The sequence below is a fragment of the Pseudorasbora parva genome, chromosome 1, assembly GCF_024679245.1.
Source record: "Pseudorasbora parva isolate DD20220531a chromosome 1, ASM2467924v1, whole genome shotgun sequence".
NCBI lineage: Eukaryota > Metazoa > Chordata > Actinopteri > Cypriniformes > Gobionidae > Pseudorasbora > Pseudorasbora parva.
Genome location: NC_090172.1, coordinates 34,786,056 through 34,804,541, shown reverse-complemented (window position 1 = coordinate 34,804,541; position 18,486 = coordinate 34,786,056). Strand labels below are relative to the sequence as shown.

General features: G+C 37.3%; 1 protein-coding gene across 2 annotated transcripts in view; it reads left to right on the top strand.

Annotated features, from left to right (window-relative positions):
• ptprn2 (protein tyrosine phosphatase receptor type N2) overlaps nucleotides 1-18,486 on the top strand; it is a 271,389-nt gene that overhangs the window by 183,516 nt on the left and 69,387 nt on the right. For both annotated transcript variants that reach the window (XM_067438653.1, XM_067438662.1), the window contains exon 12: nucleotides 1,637-1,701. In XM_067438653.1, the coding sequence (XP_067294754.1) occupies nucleotides 1,637-1,701 (65 nt within the window). The remainder of the gene's footprint in view (nucleotides 1-1,636; nucleotides 1,702-18,486) is intronic.

The following is an 18,486-nucleotide window of genomic DNA, read 5'->3' as shown; positions in this document are numbered from 1 at the left end:
AGTTTCTGTTCCTCTCAATTCTGAATTCGTTTTAACTCCTACGGTGGCCGATTTAGTCCAAGATTAACATGGCAATCCCCCTCTTCACATTCAACACGATGCCATCGAGTGTTAAAATGTGAAAGGCAAAGCTTGAATTTAGAAGCTTGACTTCTAAGGCCCCCCCCCTGGCTCGGGCCCTGGTAACTCAGTACCCTTTATCCCCCCAGTCCCACGCCCCTGTGTACTTTCAAGATGGAGGGGCAACATGGCGACCGGCATTCGAACTGTCACCCGTATGTATTTTCAATGGCATATTATAAACTTACGAGAATACTTTATTACTTCAAAGAAGTAAATATACATTAATGAGCACATATATTTTTGAAAGAACTATGTGTTTTTAGCTAAGAATAAATGAAAAAAGTTACACAGTGTAGCTTTAAACGTGTGTATGTTAGTGAATTCCAAACATAAATAAGAAGCGCGTGCACGCTCATTCATAATTAGCATAATCCGCGCCCATGAGTTAAAACTGCAAATGACGTGACCAGGAATGCTGTGGATTCTTCTGGACTTCTTTCTCAGGTTTGGCTCCAGGATTTTCCATAAATGATGAAGAGACTAATTGGCCATATGACTAGCAATAAATATTAAATTATTGTTTGTCCACCAAAGCATGTTTTAGCCAGCTAAACACCTGGTGCTCTTCTGAAAACGGCCAGCTGGTGGCGCTTGAAAGCACTTTGCAAGGGCAGCGTTTTTCCAGCTGAGATACTTTGATACAGAATATCCATGGCAGTAATGTGTTACTTGTATCTAAATTTAAAGAATATTACTGAATTAGAAATGCAATAAAAAGCAGTAACTTCTCTATTATTATTGTTCGGTTGGTGTACAAGTGGGATACAAGTACAAGTGGGGTACAAGTAGTTTTTGTCCCGCCCCTCCTCCACTGTGATTGGACAGCCTGTTAAAAAAATGACAGTGACAAGCGCTGCCTATTGCCGTATGTTAAACAGTACAAACAAAACAAAACAATAAAGATGGTAGGATGTCCGAATATTATGGTAGGCCTGCCCTACATAGTACATCAAAATGCAATGTCATCAGTTTGCCTAAATTAGAACACAGAACGTTCAAATGTTTTACGTACCATTTACATGTGGTAGGGAGGGAGCAGGTGTAAATTTCTTTCGTACCAACCTGGTGCCAACTAACATTTTGAAAATACGAACATTTTCGTGAATCCAAAAATTTACGCCAGAGCGGCTTTACGAACGATTTACGCACAAATTCGTTCTGCTCGTGTTTCATGAATGAGGCCCAATATCCCAAACATACTTAAATTCTTTCTCAGTGTGAATAATCCTGAAAAACATTGTACACACCCTTACGCCATTTTCTCTTGTCCATTGATTGTTGCTTGTAGATATTTGTGTCTAAAATCAGTGTGCAAATGGCTTTATATTGATTCATATATATTTTTAGTATTAAGATTTTTTTTAAATCTGACATATAATATAAATATAAATATGCAGCAATCACCCCCAATACTCATTCAGATGAGCCCAAACAGTCACATAAATCTCCACCTCAGCACTGATGACATGCTATACCCTCTTCTCACTGTGTCCCTCTTTTTTCTCTTTAACAGTTGAGCAGAAAGGACAGCTGGAGAAGGAGAGTGGTCTGCAGATTCTTGAGGCTGGACTGAGTGATGTAAGTCAGAGAAAGGAGTCTTCTTTCTCTCCCCTCTTCCTCCCTCACCAATGATGACATCCTCCTTTCCCAGAGTGCAACCTCTTATTTAATGTATTTTACTCACAAAGTCTGTCCCTTAACTTGGCATTCTTTGATAGATGGCGTTTATATCAAACTCCAGAATAAAATGTCTTGAATTAGCACTAGCACCACCAGCATTGTGAGGAAAGTTCAAATCATGAATCTAAGACCTTATGCTGTTTATGCAAATGTCTTTTTGTGCTAGTTGTACATTTGTGGTGGCCAAGTACAGTTAGTTTTTTTTTTTTTGCACTGTGCTTAAACCCTGGGGTATCGTTGTTCTAAACTCAGCTTTTAATCCCGGTTAAAGGAACGTTTCACACTTATAATTCATGAGAGAAGTTTTTTTTTTTTTTTTATCTGTGGTTATGAAACCCTGGAGCAGGGTTTGCACCGCAGCCTCACATTGCTGTGTCGAACATGTTCACTGTTAAAAGGGATAGTCACCCCAAAATTAAAATTCAGCCATCATTTATTCACCCTCAAGTTGTTCCAAACTTGTTTGAATTTCTTATTTTTGCTAAAACAAAAGAAGGTCTTTTGAAGAATATGAGTAACCAAACAGTTGACGGTAGCCATTGACGGTAACCACCCCCTTCCCTATCCCTTTAAACAATGTGTTGATAGATTGTTACTGCTAAATACTTGACACTCAATCCCATAGCACATTTTCATGTACTTTGGGCAGTCATAGTAATATAAAGTTCTTCATGAAACTCTAGATGGTGTTGGTAGATAAGTCCTTAACTCAATCTTGCAATCGCTTCATTTTCTATGGGGCATAGCTGATTGGTCCTGTAGCTGTAGCCGATGAGCCTGGTAGCCGTTACAGTGCACTTCCCCAGCTCCACCTGTATAGATCTGCTCTGAGTAATTCATGTAAACTGTATTGTACAGCAGCAGCATGTCTTACTTGCTCTGTCGAGTCGTGTATGTTTTAGCTGTATCAGTATCAGTATCAGGCATTAATGAACACAGTTACTCACTGTTTGTGGCGTTGCTGTTGAATCCGTATGGTAAAGCCTGTGCTGCTGACATCGCAACTGATAAACTGAATCCATTCTCTACTAATTCTCTGGGCAGGCAAAGCAGAGGAAGGGGAGGAAAGCGTTCTTGGTATGATGTCATAACAGGAGAATTCAAGATCAGCTTGTCTGGGCTGTCATTTTCAAAGGCAGAGAAAAAAAGCCAGAACTCGGTTTACACCAATCAAAATTTCTAATCACTTGAGGACAATATTCAGGCTAGGGGAACTCATATTAATGTTGAAAAAACGCATAAAATGAAAAGGCTAATATCTGTGGGATCTTGGGATCTTTATGTGATTTTTCAAAGTACTTTTTTTGTAGTCTTTTGTTAGCTCGCAAATTTCCTGTAAATTATTAGATCAGAAAAATCTCTGAATTTATTTGCTGATCTAATATAAATAGTACCTCCTTGATTTTACTACTATTCAAATAGCTTAAGCATCTTACACCCGAAGGAGTGGGGTTACATCATAAAAACATATACGTGTGTGCATGCATGTGCATGCGTGCGTTGGTGCGTGTGTGTGTGTGTGTGTGTGTGTGTGTGTGTGTGTGTGTGTGTGTGTGTGTGTGTGTGTGTGTGTGTGAGAGAGAGAGAGAGAGAGAGAGAGCATGCATTTATGTATTTATATATCTGTGATTGCTATTAAATAGAGCTAAGCGGCTTTCTCTGTCACTTTTTCATTTCACTGTCTGTCGCAGAGGCAACATGCCAAATATACTCTGTCAATCAAAACGGAACGGCCACACGAGAGAGAGAGAGAGAGAGAGAGAGAGAGAGAGAGAGAGAGAGAGAGAGAGAGAGAGAGAGAGAGAGAGAGAGAGAGAGAGAGAGAGATGAGATGGGATGGGATTGAGGGACAGATGGTTATTAGTTATCTCAATCAAATACACGGACAGAGATGTTTAGAGAATATTGCCTAACAGGCACACATTTGGCAATTTCACTGTATACTTTAAACTGAAATTATTAAAACTACTGTTCTGCATGAAACATAAAACCAGTTTTAACATCAACAATACTGTATCGGGATACACCAAATGGATAGTTTAATATCTTAGATTGAAAATGGTAAAACTTGTTATGCTTTGATATCCTTTCATTTCAGAATTGAAGGGAACAATGCGCAAATTAGACTGTTCTTATGCTGGGATATTTGATCTTGAAGTCTGTGTTGTTTTGGTGGTAGATCTATAGCGGACCATTGAGCGCTGCTTAAAATCAGCTTTAATGCACTAGGCGATCTGAAGCACATATGCCCAAGCACATTCGACCCCCCCCCCCCCCCCCCCCAATGGTCTGGATCATCGCACTGATCACATATCATATTCAGTCCTTGTCCTGTTTTTGTTTAGTCAAGTTTAGTCATCTTTAGTCTAACATTTAAGTCTAGTTTTAGTCAATGAAAACTTTTTCATCATGCTGCATAATGCAGTTAACACAATCCACAATCACAAATATAGTTGACAGATCCATGTTTAGATTTATTACAGTTCATTCAGACCAACTGAATGACACTTTAATTTAAGCAGAAAATCTCAAATGGAGATTGTTAAACTGCAGCTTGCTTGTTTGTCAGTGTTTTCAGATAATATGAGCTTCTTCTACAGTGTAGAGAGAGCGGAATGCGATCCAGATTGCAACTATTAAATAAAACACCAGGCAGAAAATGTGTTCTTTTAACAGAAAAGCTCTGATTGGAAGATTTAAATTCTTACAGTCTGGGAGCTGTAAGCATGAAAGATAAAAGTGCCTTGTTAAAAACTTGAATGTCTTTACATTTGGCATTAACATGCAATCACCGTGATCCATATCATCAGTCAATCAGGACAGTGTATGTTTACATATTTATCACATTAAGTGGTCTCTGTATATAAATAACTGATCGGATTTTTGTTTTCCACAATATTTAAATTAGGTCTGCAATAGGCCTTTATCATGGAGTATTAAATTCTATCAATAGGCAGTGCCCATATAGCACAGGAATGGATTTGATTTATTCATATACAAACCTGATTACAAAAAAGTGGGGACACTGTACAAATTGTGAATAAAAAAGGACTGCAATAATTTACATATCTTATAAACTTATATTTTATTCACAATAGAATATAGATAACGTATCAAATGTTGAAAGTGAGACATTTTGAAATGTCATGTCAAATATGGGCTCTTTTTGGATTTCATTAAGAGCTACACATTCCAAAAAATTTGGGATACGTAAGAATAAAAGGCCTGGAAAAGTCAAATGTACATATAAGGAACAGCTGGAGGACCAATTTGCAACTTATTAGGTCAATTGGCAACATGACTGGGTATAAAAAAGAGCATCTTAGGGCGGCAGTGTCTTTTAGAAGTCAAGATGGGCAGAGGATCACCAATTCCCCCAATGCTGTTGCGAAAATTAGTGGAGCAATATCAGAAAGGCGAAAAAAAGAAAAAATTGCAAAGAGTTTGAAGTTATCATCATCTACAGTGTATAATATCATCTAAAGATTCAGAGAATGTGGAACAATCTCTGTGTGTAAGGGTCAAGGCTGGAAAACCATACTGGGTGCCCGAGGCCCTTAGACAGCACTGCATCACATACAGGAATGCTACTGTAATGGAAATCACAACATGGGCTCAGGAATTCTTGATTGACCGACATTGTCGGTGAACACAATCCACCGGCACTGTGGCCGGCTAAAACTGTATAGGTCAAAAAAGGAGCCATATCTAAACATGATCCAGATGCGCAGCTGTTTTCTCTGGGTCAAGGCTCATTTAAAATGAACTGGGGCAAAGTGGAAAACTGTTCTGTGTCAGAGAAATCAATATTTTAAAATCAATCAAAACTTTTCGAATCAAAGGTTCTTTTTGAAAAAATTGGATGCCATGTCATCCGGACTAAAGAGGACAAGAACAACCCAAGTTGTTATCAGTGCTTAGTTCAGAAGCCTGCATCTCTGGTGGTATGGGGTAGCATGAGTGTGTGTGGCATGGGCAGCTTACACATCTGGAAAAGGCACCATCAGTGCTGAAATGTGCAAGCTGTAGAACAACATATGCTACCATCCAGACGTCGTCTCTTACAAATGGACTGCATTTATATATAAATGGACTGCATTTATATAGCGCTTTTATCCAAAGCGCTTTACATTTTTGCCTCACATTCACCCATTCATACACCGACGGCGATGTCAGCCATGTAAGGCGCCATCCAGCTCGTCGGGAGCAGCTGGGGTTAGGTGTCTTGCTCATGGACACTTCGACACTTGGTCAAGTGGAACCGGGGATTGAACCACTAACCTTCTGGTTTGTAGACAACCTACATGAACCACTGAGCCACTGCCGCCCCTTACAGGGAATGCTTGCATCAATTACAACATCATGGCGGCAAAGAAGAAGGATCCAGGTACTGAAATGGCCAGCCTGCAGTCCAGATCTGTCACACATAGAAAACATTTGGCGCATCATAAAGAGGAAGATGTGACAAAGAAGACCTAAGACAGTTGAGCAACTAGAAGCCTGTATTAGACAAGAATGGGACAACATTCATATTCCTAAACTTGAGCAACTTGTCTCTTCAGTCCCCAGATGTTTGCAGACTGTTATAAAAAGAAGAGGGGATGCCACACAGTGGTAAACATGGCCTTGTCCCAACTTTTTTGAGATGTGTTGATGCTATGACATTTAAAATCAACTTATTTTCCCCTTAAAATGATACATTTTCTCGGGTTTAAACATTTGATATGTCATCTATATTTTATTCTAAATAAACAATAAATCTCAAATAGTGTACTTAATCTACAATACAATCTCAAGTCTTAGATCAAACGTATTTAAATGGAAAAATATTTCCCAAGTTGATTATTTAACTGGGTTGATCATGTTAAATGAGTCATAGCATACAATGCATTTTGTGGGCAAAAAAAATAAAGATGATTTATTATAAACATGCAGAAGCAATAAAAACATGTAACATTAAAAATTGAATTTGTCATGTATTCCAAGTATTCCTCTTGCAGTAAGTAACGTTATCTTGAGCGGCATGTATCTCTTTATTTGGATCTCACGACTGATTTACGCCGGCAGCGCTGAGTGACAATGACCTTATTCAGATATTGTTGCACAATTAAAATGAAAGATGGCACAGAGGATATCATGTAAGTGTAAATAAGCAGTTTCAAATTATTGTCAAGGTGAAGTACATTCCATTTCTTGTCAAAACTGCATCCGTTTATTATTTTCCAACAGCCTTCAGAGAGAGTGGGCAGGAATTTATATGACGTTGCCCTGTAAAAAAAAAAATAATAATAATTATATAGATCTGATCACAATGCGTCCTCAGCTATCTCTGAAAATTCCACTTAATTTAATAAAATTAGTTACCTAGTTTTTCTGGTAACCTTCAGTAAATTAATATGTCTATGAAAATGATTAATAAAACATAAAAATATCAGTTAACCATACGTTTACTTAGCCTGGCTCTGCCCTCCTATGAACTTTCATTTTCCTTCAGTAGTACGTCTGGAACTGCGGTGTATTCTTAGGTTTTCTCCGAACAATTTTTTACCGGTCCAATCAGCGAACAGAGGGAGTGGCTAAGAGCGATGACGTTGATGTTATTAACTAGTTTGAGTTGTAGTTCAGTAATGGCGGTGGAGAAAGGTGCAAACGAAACCGTAATAACTGTATATCCAGAAGTTAAAGCCGGAGCAACCACGCTCTTTACCATTAACACCATTAACACACAGTAACACCATTACTGGGGTTTGTTGGCCATGATGTTGTGGCCCTCCTCACCAACAGGGTGAATTCGGGAAAAGTTTGATTTTCCAGCTTGCTCCATTAGTGGTGAAGCAGTTTGCTGAAGCCCTATTTGGACGGTAACTGTTTCTCGTGGGGTTGGAAGGTATTGTCATCATTTAAGTTACAGGGACTGGTCAGTTATTTTATTACCGTCCGTCTCTCACCACCCGCGTAAAAATCCCCGGCCGAGTTACCTACTGCTTTTGACAAACAACAAGGTTGTGTGGTGATGTAATAGCTGTCCGAATCCACATCTCTGAGTTTTCAGGAATATATCACTTCAAAATGCACTGTTTATAATCATTGTTGACCACTGCAGAGCACCATACGTTGTTGCTGTTTTTTGGATGCATTTCTAGACTTGTATTTCTTTAAAACGCTGGTAAGTATTTACAAGAGCAATATATTTCATCACCGCTCAAACAAATTAAAATAGAAGCACGTAAACATTTTAATTGGTCTGTTATTAATAGCAGCATTTATTATCATACCAAGCATATGACATTTTATTTACAGCATACAATCATGTTACGGACCACGTGAGCGACTCGTTCCTGATCACAAAACTCTGGGAAATGACTGTGACTTGGAATCTCATATGGTCCGTTGTTTCCGGAAGAAAGCACTGAACGCAACAGAGAAAATAAAAAATAAAATAATTTTTTTTTCCATGTAATTAGATTTCACAAACTTAATTCTTATCGACCAGCTCACTTAGCACAGCATCCGTGGCTCGACTCGTCGAGACTTTTTTTCCAAGATGGCTGCTGTTTGTATACGCATAATGGACTGTCTTTACTAAGTATCTTCTTATTAAACTGTTTGTACACTTACAAAGTTCTCAATGCTTCGGTTTGCATGTAGGGACCCTCATTATGCTACCGTGTTAATCTGAGGCTATTTTGAGACTTGTTAGTGGTATTAACTAGCGATTTAATTTCACTTACTCTGTGCCCCATAGAAAAGCGTTATAAGCTCTAAACTGTCTTTAGAGATAAAATTCTTTACATTCGATTTTTATGAAAACGCATCCCAGAGAACGATCTACTCGTCAACCACGTGTTAATAACCCCTAGGTTCATTTTTCACTGGAGTTGTCCTTTAAGTCAATATATGTTAAAGGGACTATCAAAATAATGTGCAACCATAATGTTTTGTCATCTCTTTTATTTGACAAAAACAAAGAGTGATAAAGTCACAGCTATTGTTTAGTGATGTTGGTGTCGTCTTGTCATCATCCCGTCTTAGTCATGGAAAAAAAGGTCATCAAAGAACATTTCATCATAGATTTTGTTAACGAAATGATCACTACTAGGATAGTACACTTTTTAATTAATTGAATTAATTCAAGTATATTTAGGTTCATAACGGGTCTGGTTCTTACATTATTGATTAACAAGAATTGTAGTTTGCGAGTGCAAATTCCACCATTAAAGTCAGCTGCCTCCGTAATAATGGAGCAACCGTTGCTAATGTAAGGACACCCTTAAAGGGTTAGTTCACCCAAAAATAAAAATTCTCTCATTAATTCCTTACCCTAATGTCTTTTGACACGCGTAAGACCTTTGTTCATCTTTGGAACACAAATGGAGATATTTTTGTTGAAATCTGATGGCTCAGACAGGCCTTCATTGACACCAATGTCATTTCCTCTCTCTAGACCCATATGGGGGTAGTTTTTATTATTATTCCAAGCAAATAGATTGTTATTCCAATATTCCTGAGGCCATAAAATCTCAAAATATGCAGTAATTTTATCAATTTTCCAGCGAGTGTGCTTGAGAATGAACGGGGTTCAGTTCTGGAACTAGCGGCCCTGCATAAAACGTGATTGGTTGGAGTGAGAACGTGATTGGTCAGAACAACATGGCCGTTATCTGATTGGCTTAAGTAGATGGTGGGTGGAGTCTATCTATTTGTAGATTTGTGTCAGACTAGAAGTGTTTCAAAATCCACACGCTGTGCTGCGATTTACAAATGTGCAAGAAGAGATCCACCAATGCAGAGGAAGCCATCATCAAATGCACAGGAAGCGATTCACAAACAAATGCAAGGCAGTTGTGTGGATTTTTTTGTTATTCACAAATGTCATTATATTTATTTGTGAATCTAATACATTTTTTGTGAAACTCCTGCATATATTTTTGTAATAATGCAACAAAACTACCTCAATATAAAAGGCACTAAAGACGTCGTTACAAAGCCCATCTCACTACAGTGGTTCTACAATAATTTTATGAAGAGACCAGAATAGTTTTTGTGCGCAAACAAACTAAATAACGACTTATATAGTGATTGGCCGATTTCAAAACAAAGTTTTGAATGGTTATGAATCAGCGTATTGCTTCATGATTCAGATCGGGTGTCAAACCGCCAAACTGCTGAAATCACGTGACATTGGCGATCCGCATCATGAACCAATACGCTGATTCATAAACCCGTATGAATCTCTGTTTTGAATTCGGCCCATCACTATATATGTAGTTAATCATTTTTTTTGCGCACAAAAACTATTCTTGTCTCTTCATAAAATGATTGTAGAATCACTGTAGTAAGATGGGCTTTGTAACGACGTCTTTAGTGCCTTTTATGGGTCTTGAGAGAGGAAATGACATTGGTGTCAAGGGAGGCCTTTCTGAGCTATCGGATTTCAACAAAAATATCTCCATTTGTGTTCTGAAGATGAACGGAGGTCTTACGGGTGTCGAGTGACATTAGGGTAAGTAATTAATGAGAGAATTTTCATTTTTGGGTGAACTAACCCTTTAAGCTTGACTGCTGTTTTAATGTATTTTAATGCTCACTGTTTAAATATGGTTGTTGGAAACTGATGATGTGTCCCATATTTTTCAGAGACTATTAGAATCCTTTTGTTTGTAAATGATCAAGCATGTACTGTTGGATAGCTGTTGTTTTATCTTCAGTTTTTATCATAAAATTATGCAACACTGGTCTGTACAGGCCCACGTCAGTGTAGTGCAAGAGACATAGTATCCACCTTAAAATTGTATTGAAGCTAGACTAGGAAACAAGCGCTATGTAAATAACAACGTGCTGTAAATGGTAAAACTATTTGTGCTACAAGCAGTGTGTTTATGACAATGGACCCACTTTATATTAGCTGGCCTTAACTACTATGTAGTAACATTTTAATTAATAATTTGATACAATGCACTTATTGTGTACATACATGTTTTTACATTGTACTTACATTTTTAAAAATACCTGCATATAATTACGTCTGTAATTAATTTTTACATTTGTAATTATACAGTTGACACTTCCCTTACACCTAACCCTACCCTTAAACTGACCCACACCACCACAGCTGTCCCTAACTCTACCCGTATCCCACCTCAATATCAGCAAAGGTGTTTTGCAATACAATTTGAACTTATTTTTTGGTGTAAGTACATAGTGCTTAAGGCCACCTAATATAAAGTGGGGCCATGATGATAAATTAAAAGAATATAACAAATTCCATTTTGCAACATTAAGCAGCATAACAGTACAAAACTCTAAAATGTTGCATTTTAATTATTAACAGCACATGATTAAACACACTTTCTTGGAATCCGTATATCTGATGAATTGCGTGCATGTGGCGTCAAACTTAAGCATTTTCTTGTTGTTGTTTTTTTGTGACTTTGGACAATCACTGAGATAGATGTTTTTAATTTTTAAGTCTCCTTCCCTGTGCTGTTTTTCCGACACTCCCATTACATGAAAATCCAGGCATTGATTGTTTGCCAAGAATTAACGTCAAGCATATTCCTATTGAAAACAGCACTTTGATAACCCATCCTCCCACCTCCACAAATTGTTTTCCGATCCACTTAGGGTTGTCTCCATGCCAACATAAGACAAACACAACAATAGAAAGAGAGGGGGGAGGGGATAAATAAATAAAAGGATGCATGTTTTTTGACACATTAAGCAAGAAATGCAGCCATCTCGCTAAGACAATAACAGGATTAGCTCAAGTGCTGTCAGTCTGTGAGCTGACATAATGCAGCCTTTAATATTCATAAAGAAATTAAGTGAAGAAGGTTTTGAGGGGCGGTGGACGGATGTGATGAAAGGGGAGGGTGCGCGTGCATCCACATTGATAAATATTCATCGAGGCCTCTCAGCGGAGGTGAGAATGTAATCAAGTAGGGTATTGATGTGCCGGCAGCCTTTATGAACCTGGTCTAAATGAGCTTTCCAATAGAAAATGTGACCATAAGGCCTCAGTATGTGTGCCATAAACAAGAAAGAGGAGAATACATGGCAAAGCAAGCTCCTCTTCCTCCAACTCATCTATTATCTTTTCATCCACTGTAACTGACTGTCATCGACATTATTATTTGAAACTGACAGGGTCATGAAACAGCTTTTATGTTTTACTTGTGTGAGCTTATTTTATAACTTGTTTGCAAACTGTTCATGAGTGCATAATTTTTCACCGCCAACTGAAAACATATCATGTTGTTTATAAAAATGAATAGTAATTAACAGTGAGATTGAGCTGCAGGTCATATTTGACATCCAAATTGACCGGTTTTTTTTTTTGTCGTTGTTTTTTATTTAAATCAAATTTTAACAGCAAGGATTTTTGTAGTGAAGTGCTAGTAACTGTTTGAACCCAGAGCTCTCATTACAGCGTTTCATTCTCTCCGTTCACACACCTCCGATAGTCATTTTCACCATGCTGTATGGGTGCAGGGCCGCTGTCTTAAGTTTGTCATGTTGGCCCATTTTGTTGGTAATTAGCCTTAATCACGACTGCTCTGCAGGGGTCGGCGGGGGCGCAAGACTCTCAGCTGGAAGGGAAAGAAGAAATATCTGAGCTGTGTGAATGTGATCAGATAACGCTAAATAAAATAAAATAAAAAGCCATGCAGAGCCATGCATATGTCTGTCTGTGTCTGCATTTCACTGTGCAGAAGTGTGTGTGTGTGTGTGTGTGTGTGTGTGTGTGTGTGTGTGTGTGTGTGTGTGTGTGTGTGTGTGTGTGTGTGTGTGTGTGTGTGTGTGTGTGTGTGTGTGTGTGTGTGTGTGTGTAGGTGGATTGACACAAGTGATGAAAGATGTAAGGAGAAAAAGATGGATGTAAATGTGGGAGCAGATCATAAAGGTGCACAACAGATCTGGGGAAAAGAAAAGAAAAGAAAAGAAAAGAAAAGAAAAGAAAAGAAAAGAAAAGAAAAGAAAAGCCTTCCCATGGGAGCCAATCAAGTCATAGGATTCCTCTCACCTCACGCATGACTGAAATCTCTCTCTGTATCCATCTGCTATAAGTAATGACAGAGATGCTTAGCTAGAGGTCTGATATGCCAGTGGTGGATGTGACTGTGGTAGATGTAGACTGAGGTAAGTAAATGTCAGAGAGATAAGGAGGGAGGATCGATAGGCCTTCCACAGGTCACACCTCCATGTGGGCACATGCAACATTTAAAATGAAGACATGATTATTTGATGTGATTTCTGAATGTCATATATAGCTTCTAAATGTAGAGCTCTGTTGTTTTGATATTTGTACCTGGGGGGTGCAAATATATATATCTTTGTATATATGCCAAAGACTTACTAGATGCCAAAGATTTACTAGATGAAATGTTTAACTACTTGGAAAAGAAAATGGTCTGCAACATTCTAACTCTAACTGGACACATCCAAACATTCCAAATGTATTCGTCAGTGGTGCAAGCATGCCGATTGTGTGCCTCGGACTCAGAACATAGCATCAGTTACTGTTGGCAACTTAGTACATGTGTAGTGTAGACAGAATCACTAATTATAATAGGTTCTATGTGCTTTTGCCGTGACATGTCGCGCCATTTGCTTTCTTTGTAGACAGAAGAGAGTAACCTGACAGGCTAGAATCGACGGTGAATCATTTCCATAACAACGATTATTTCAGTGTTTCTGTCAGCTTTCTGTTGCGCAGCTGCCGAACTTCCAGTGAAAACAACTTGGAGCATCTTGCATTTCAGACACAACAACACAATATGCTTTTTTCTTTTTCTTGTTTTCCGGTTGGAACAATTAAAATAAATGCTTCTTGTTTGAGGCAGTTTGTGATAATCTATTTCATCAAAGTTTCAATGGCAAAATTATAATGTGTTTAACTCATAAATATGATTTCTATTCACATGCTTTTTTTCCCCTTTTTTTTTGAAGAAGAAGCGCTCCGAGTATGAAGGACCAGGAGTGACAATTAAAAATAAAATGAAGAATTAATTTATGAATTTATGAATTCAAACATGATAATCTATATAAATAAATCACTTTTAAATGAAAAAATGAATAGGCATATTTAAAGTTGATTTAATTTGTGTTTTTAAATGTAGTTTAATAAAACAATACAACAATACATTTACAAAAAAATATTAAATCGATAAATAAATAGACATTTAAAATTGTTTATTTAAGTAATGTTTTAAAACCTTTATTAATAAAACAACAAAAAGAGCATTAATAAATTATTTTAAATCGCTTTTTTAAAAAAGCTTTTGGCAAATGCTTCTTTCTCTCTATTTGCCAATTGCTTTTCTTTGTCGTTTTGCCGAGTGCTTTTCTTTTTCCATTTGTCAATCGAGTTTAAAAAAAAATGCAATTGGACAATACACACGTGGGGGCAACCAATCAACTCGCCTCAGTTTGAAGAGCCCAACTCTCTCTCACTTTCACTGACACACGCACTGTCAGTGAGAGATCAAATCTTTATCCCGCTTTAATTTGCTTTTGGCGCCATTTTAATATCTTTCATGTGATCATTTTTGTTATTGTGCATAAAACATTGACCAAACCATAGAGACACAGAGCGCAGGGCACAGGGCACGCCCACATCGGGGAAAACAATCCGACGCTCTCCTTGACTTTATTGCGTGAAGCTGTCGCCTTGTCATTTTTTACTTCTAACAAAAAACCGAAAAATGTCTAAAAGCTGATATGTGACAAGGTGTACAGAACACACTAAAAACACACAACAAAGTTTTTATAAGCTGTCGACCCAAAAAACAAGCGTTTAAGGAGACAAAAGAGGATACAGGCATGCAATTGCTTCAGCAGGAAGAATAGGTCAGTTTTGGGATCCTGACGCTCAGTATGTCTCAGTATGCCTACGTGTGCAGTAAACATGTTGTCAAATATACAAATGTCAGTTTTATGTTATATTTCCTATCACTGATCACGTTCCCCTCCAGTGGGCGTAGTTCTCAGTGTAATATAACATATCACACAGAGTTTTTGGTACGTTATCTTGTTTTCTGTACATCTTGTCAAATATCAGCTTTTATACATTGTTCGTTTTTTGTAATAAGTCAGAAATTACAAGGAGGCCGCTTCCTGCTACGAAAGTCATGACCAATGATATTGGACTGACTCTTCAAACTGAGGCAAAAGTTGATTGGTTGAAAGTTGACCCCCTCGGATAAAGAAAAGCACTCAGCAAAACGACAAAGAAAAGCAATTGGCAAATAGAGAGAGAAAAGCATTTGCCAAAGGCTTTTAAAAAAAGCTATTTTAAATGATTTATTAATGCCCTTTTTATTGTTTTATTAATATACTTTTTAAAACATCGATTAAATAAACAGTTTTAAATGTATCTATTTATTTATACATTTAATATGTTTTTGTAAATGTATTGTTTTAAACTACATTTAAAAACACAAATTAAATATACATCTTTAAATATGTCTATTAATTTGCCCATTTAAAAGTGATTTATTTATATAGATTTTTATGTTTGAATTATTAAATTAATAAATTGATTATTCAGTGGCACTCCTGGTCCTCCGTATCCGAGTGCATGAAGTCAGTGAAAATCAACTTTCACTGGTAAAATCAAGCGGAAAAGTGCCCGTTGTCATCGCGTTTATTTTCTGTTGTCAAATCGATTGAAGTGAGAGACGGGCCTTCCGTTGTGTTGACCTTCACCTTGACTGACAGGACAGCTGATTCGTGGGTTGCCTAGAAACATACATTTAAAAAAAAAACGCAGCGCACTGCTCTTTTCTAATGAAAAACGCCAACCAAAAAAGGCAGTACAATGCGCCTCACGTTTTTGAACCTGAAAAACATGTTGTGATCCTTTATAACTAATTTGCTCAAAAAACATGTCTTATTATTATTATTAGGCCTATTAGCTGTAAATGGTTGTGCTGCTTTGGAAATGTGGAATGTATTTTTTTATGAACAAATATGAAGTGGAAATGTGATTTCTTTAATTATTTTAAATATAAATGTTTAGGATTATTTGTGTGTATAACATTATTATCACTTACACTTACAAAGTCCAAAAAAAGTCAACTTTGAAATGGAATGGACTTATTACTTGAAGTAAATCAGGGTAGCACTACACAGGGGATTAAATATATTCTTCAAAAACAGGATATTTTCTAAGGAATGCATATGATTATTTTTCACTGAAAGCTCATTAAAAACATTCATCAATAGGGCTGTCAAAACTAACACGTCAGTAACGCGTTAACGCAAATTAATTTTAACGGCACTAATTTTATTAACGCAGCGTGCATTTTCTGTTTGATCCGTGGCATAGCCTGTAGTTGGAGAAATTGAGATCAGCCATAGACGTAAAGGATGCAGCAGCAAACATTAATAGGGAAAGAAAAGGGTTAACATAACATTACTCTGAAACAAATGCAGTTAGCCTACATAAGCTACCATATTTTCTGCTTAAAGGGGAGGTTCCGTGTTTTTTTCTAGGCTCGGTTGTGTTTATGGGGCGCAGTATAACAAGTCTTAATACTTCTTCTTTTTTCTTTTTTTTTTAAAAAGAAGTATATTCCTGTATTTTTCTTATATTTTACCTTTATTCCACACCGCTGTCTCCACTGTTCTTTGAACAGCTTGTTTGCTTCCTGCTTCTATGAAGCCCATCCCTCCGAAAAGCGCAATGGTCTTAGATTGGTTAGACAGCCAAATGTAGTTTCATGTATTTTTATTGGCTGAAACGCCACGCCCCTTACCAGTACGGGCAGAAGTCACATCTGCGGGGACTAGCAAGTGCTTACGATTAGCGCTTTCAGCGCTTTAATTTTGTAGATACTGTTTTTGTTCAAGCAGCAACATTACACACTAACTAAAGTTAAAAAAGTGAAATTGCATGCAACCACCCGTTAACGTTTATTAGACTCCAGGTTGAAAGAAAAGTGTGTTTTTTCTCTAAGCACATTCTCTGCAGTCTGAGCGCGATGCACTGCAAGCTCACTTTGGCTATGGTAAATCATTAACGCTATCACCGCTTACAGTACATGTTTTATTGAACTAAATACATTACAATTGGCTAAAACGAATATGCAGGTTTCTTTTCTGAACAAGAGCTCCCGAGTCCATGTTCTTCACACTGTTCACATGAATCGTGGCGCAGTTTGGCACACACACACAAAATACCGGCAATTCAGGGAACACGCATCTCTTAAAGGGGCCGCGCTATATTAGTACTCGTGAAATGTGGACCTCCTCCAGGTGTGGTTCTGGAGTTTGCTCAGGTCCGTATGACGGCTTTCACATTACCAATTTTTTATATGAACTGTGCCCTGTTCTGAATTAAACTGCCAGTGTAAAAACTCACATTATTTACATTCTTAAAATGTGAGAAATCACTGCTTATTCTAAATTTTTAAGCTTAGGCATAAGAGACATGAACTAGTTCTTTGAAAAACATCTGTAAACTTTGATACATGTCTAGTCTTCATGCTTTATTATTGGTTAGTATTGATTAAGTATGCTTTCACTAATAATAAACGTACATTTGCACAAAGCATGCATATTTGTCCATACCCATGTTGATTAGAGTATTAAAAACTTAAAAACATATTAATTTAAAGTACATTTAGAACAGATAAAAATGTGTGATTAAATTGCGATTAATCGCGAGTTAACTCATGACAATATGTGATTAATCGCGATTAAATATTTTAATCGATTGACAGCCCTATTCAGCAAACATTTAGGGGTAAAATCACAGTATAAAGTACCAGTAAAGGAAGAACCAACTGAATTCCACTATGTATTTTTCTAAACAGGATTTAGCACTTTAACCTTTGGAGCAACAGGGTATGTCAGATAGAAAATTAAAGACACCGCAACATCCCTAAAGGCTATATCACTGAAAATCAACAGATAAGGGTTAGGGGACGGTGGACCAAAACAGTTGATTAAAACCAGTTGATTTAATGCAGAAAACCACTGCATTAAAGATTTTTTTCATGAAATTAAAATGACCCCGTAATATTTCTCACCCTCAAGACATCCTAGGTGTATATGACTTTCTTCTTTCAGATGAACAGAATCAGAGTCATACGAGTTTGAAGCTCAAAAAAGCACTTTAAATGCTCAACATTGTTACAGCAGGATGGATTCTGAATGGCTGTCAATGTTTTTTAATTTTCATCAGCTAGATAAAATCATTCTCAAAGGGCTTCTAACAATATTGATTCTCTGTGTTGTTTTTGATATAGCTGCGGTGTGAACTCTGCTCTTCTTTGATAGTGAACACTATTTTTATAACTGTCTTTATTGTTATCTTTATAGTTGGTAAGAACCGGCCTATAGAGTGTTATTTCAGAGAAATATATATGTCAAATGTATATATCAAATATGTGTGAAATCTGATAGAGAGCAGGGTGAGTGAGACAAAAAAGTGTGAGCTGGAAGAAAGAGAGGGGAAGATTTCTTCTCTTTTTTTTCAGTTGATAGTTGATAAATGTGTTGATTAATGTTTTAATGAACTCATTTGCTGGCCAGTATATCATATCTTTCTCCCTGTTAAAAGATGAACCTCTTTATAGCTCCTTCCTTGATTAAAAGACGGAGAAAGAAAGAGAGGCAGAGAGAGAGAGAGGGGAAAGGTGTTTAAGGGATGAAGAAACACAAGGCCACACACAAAGG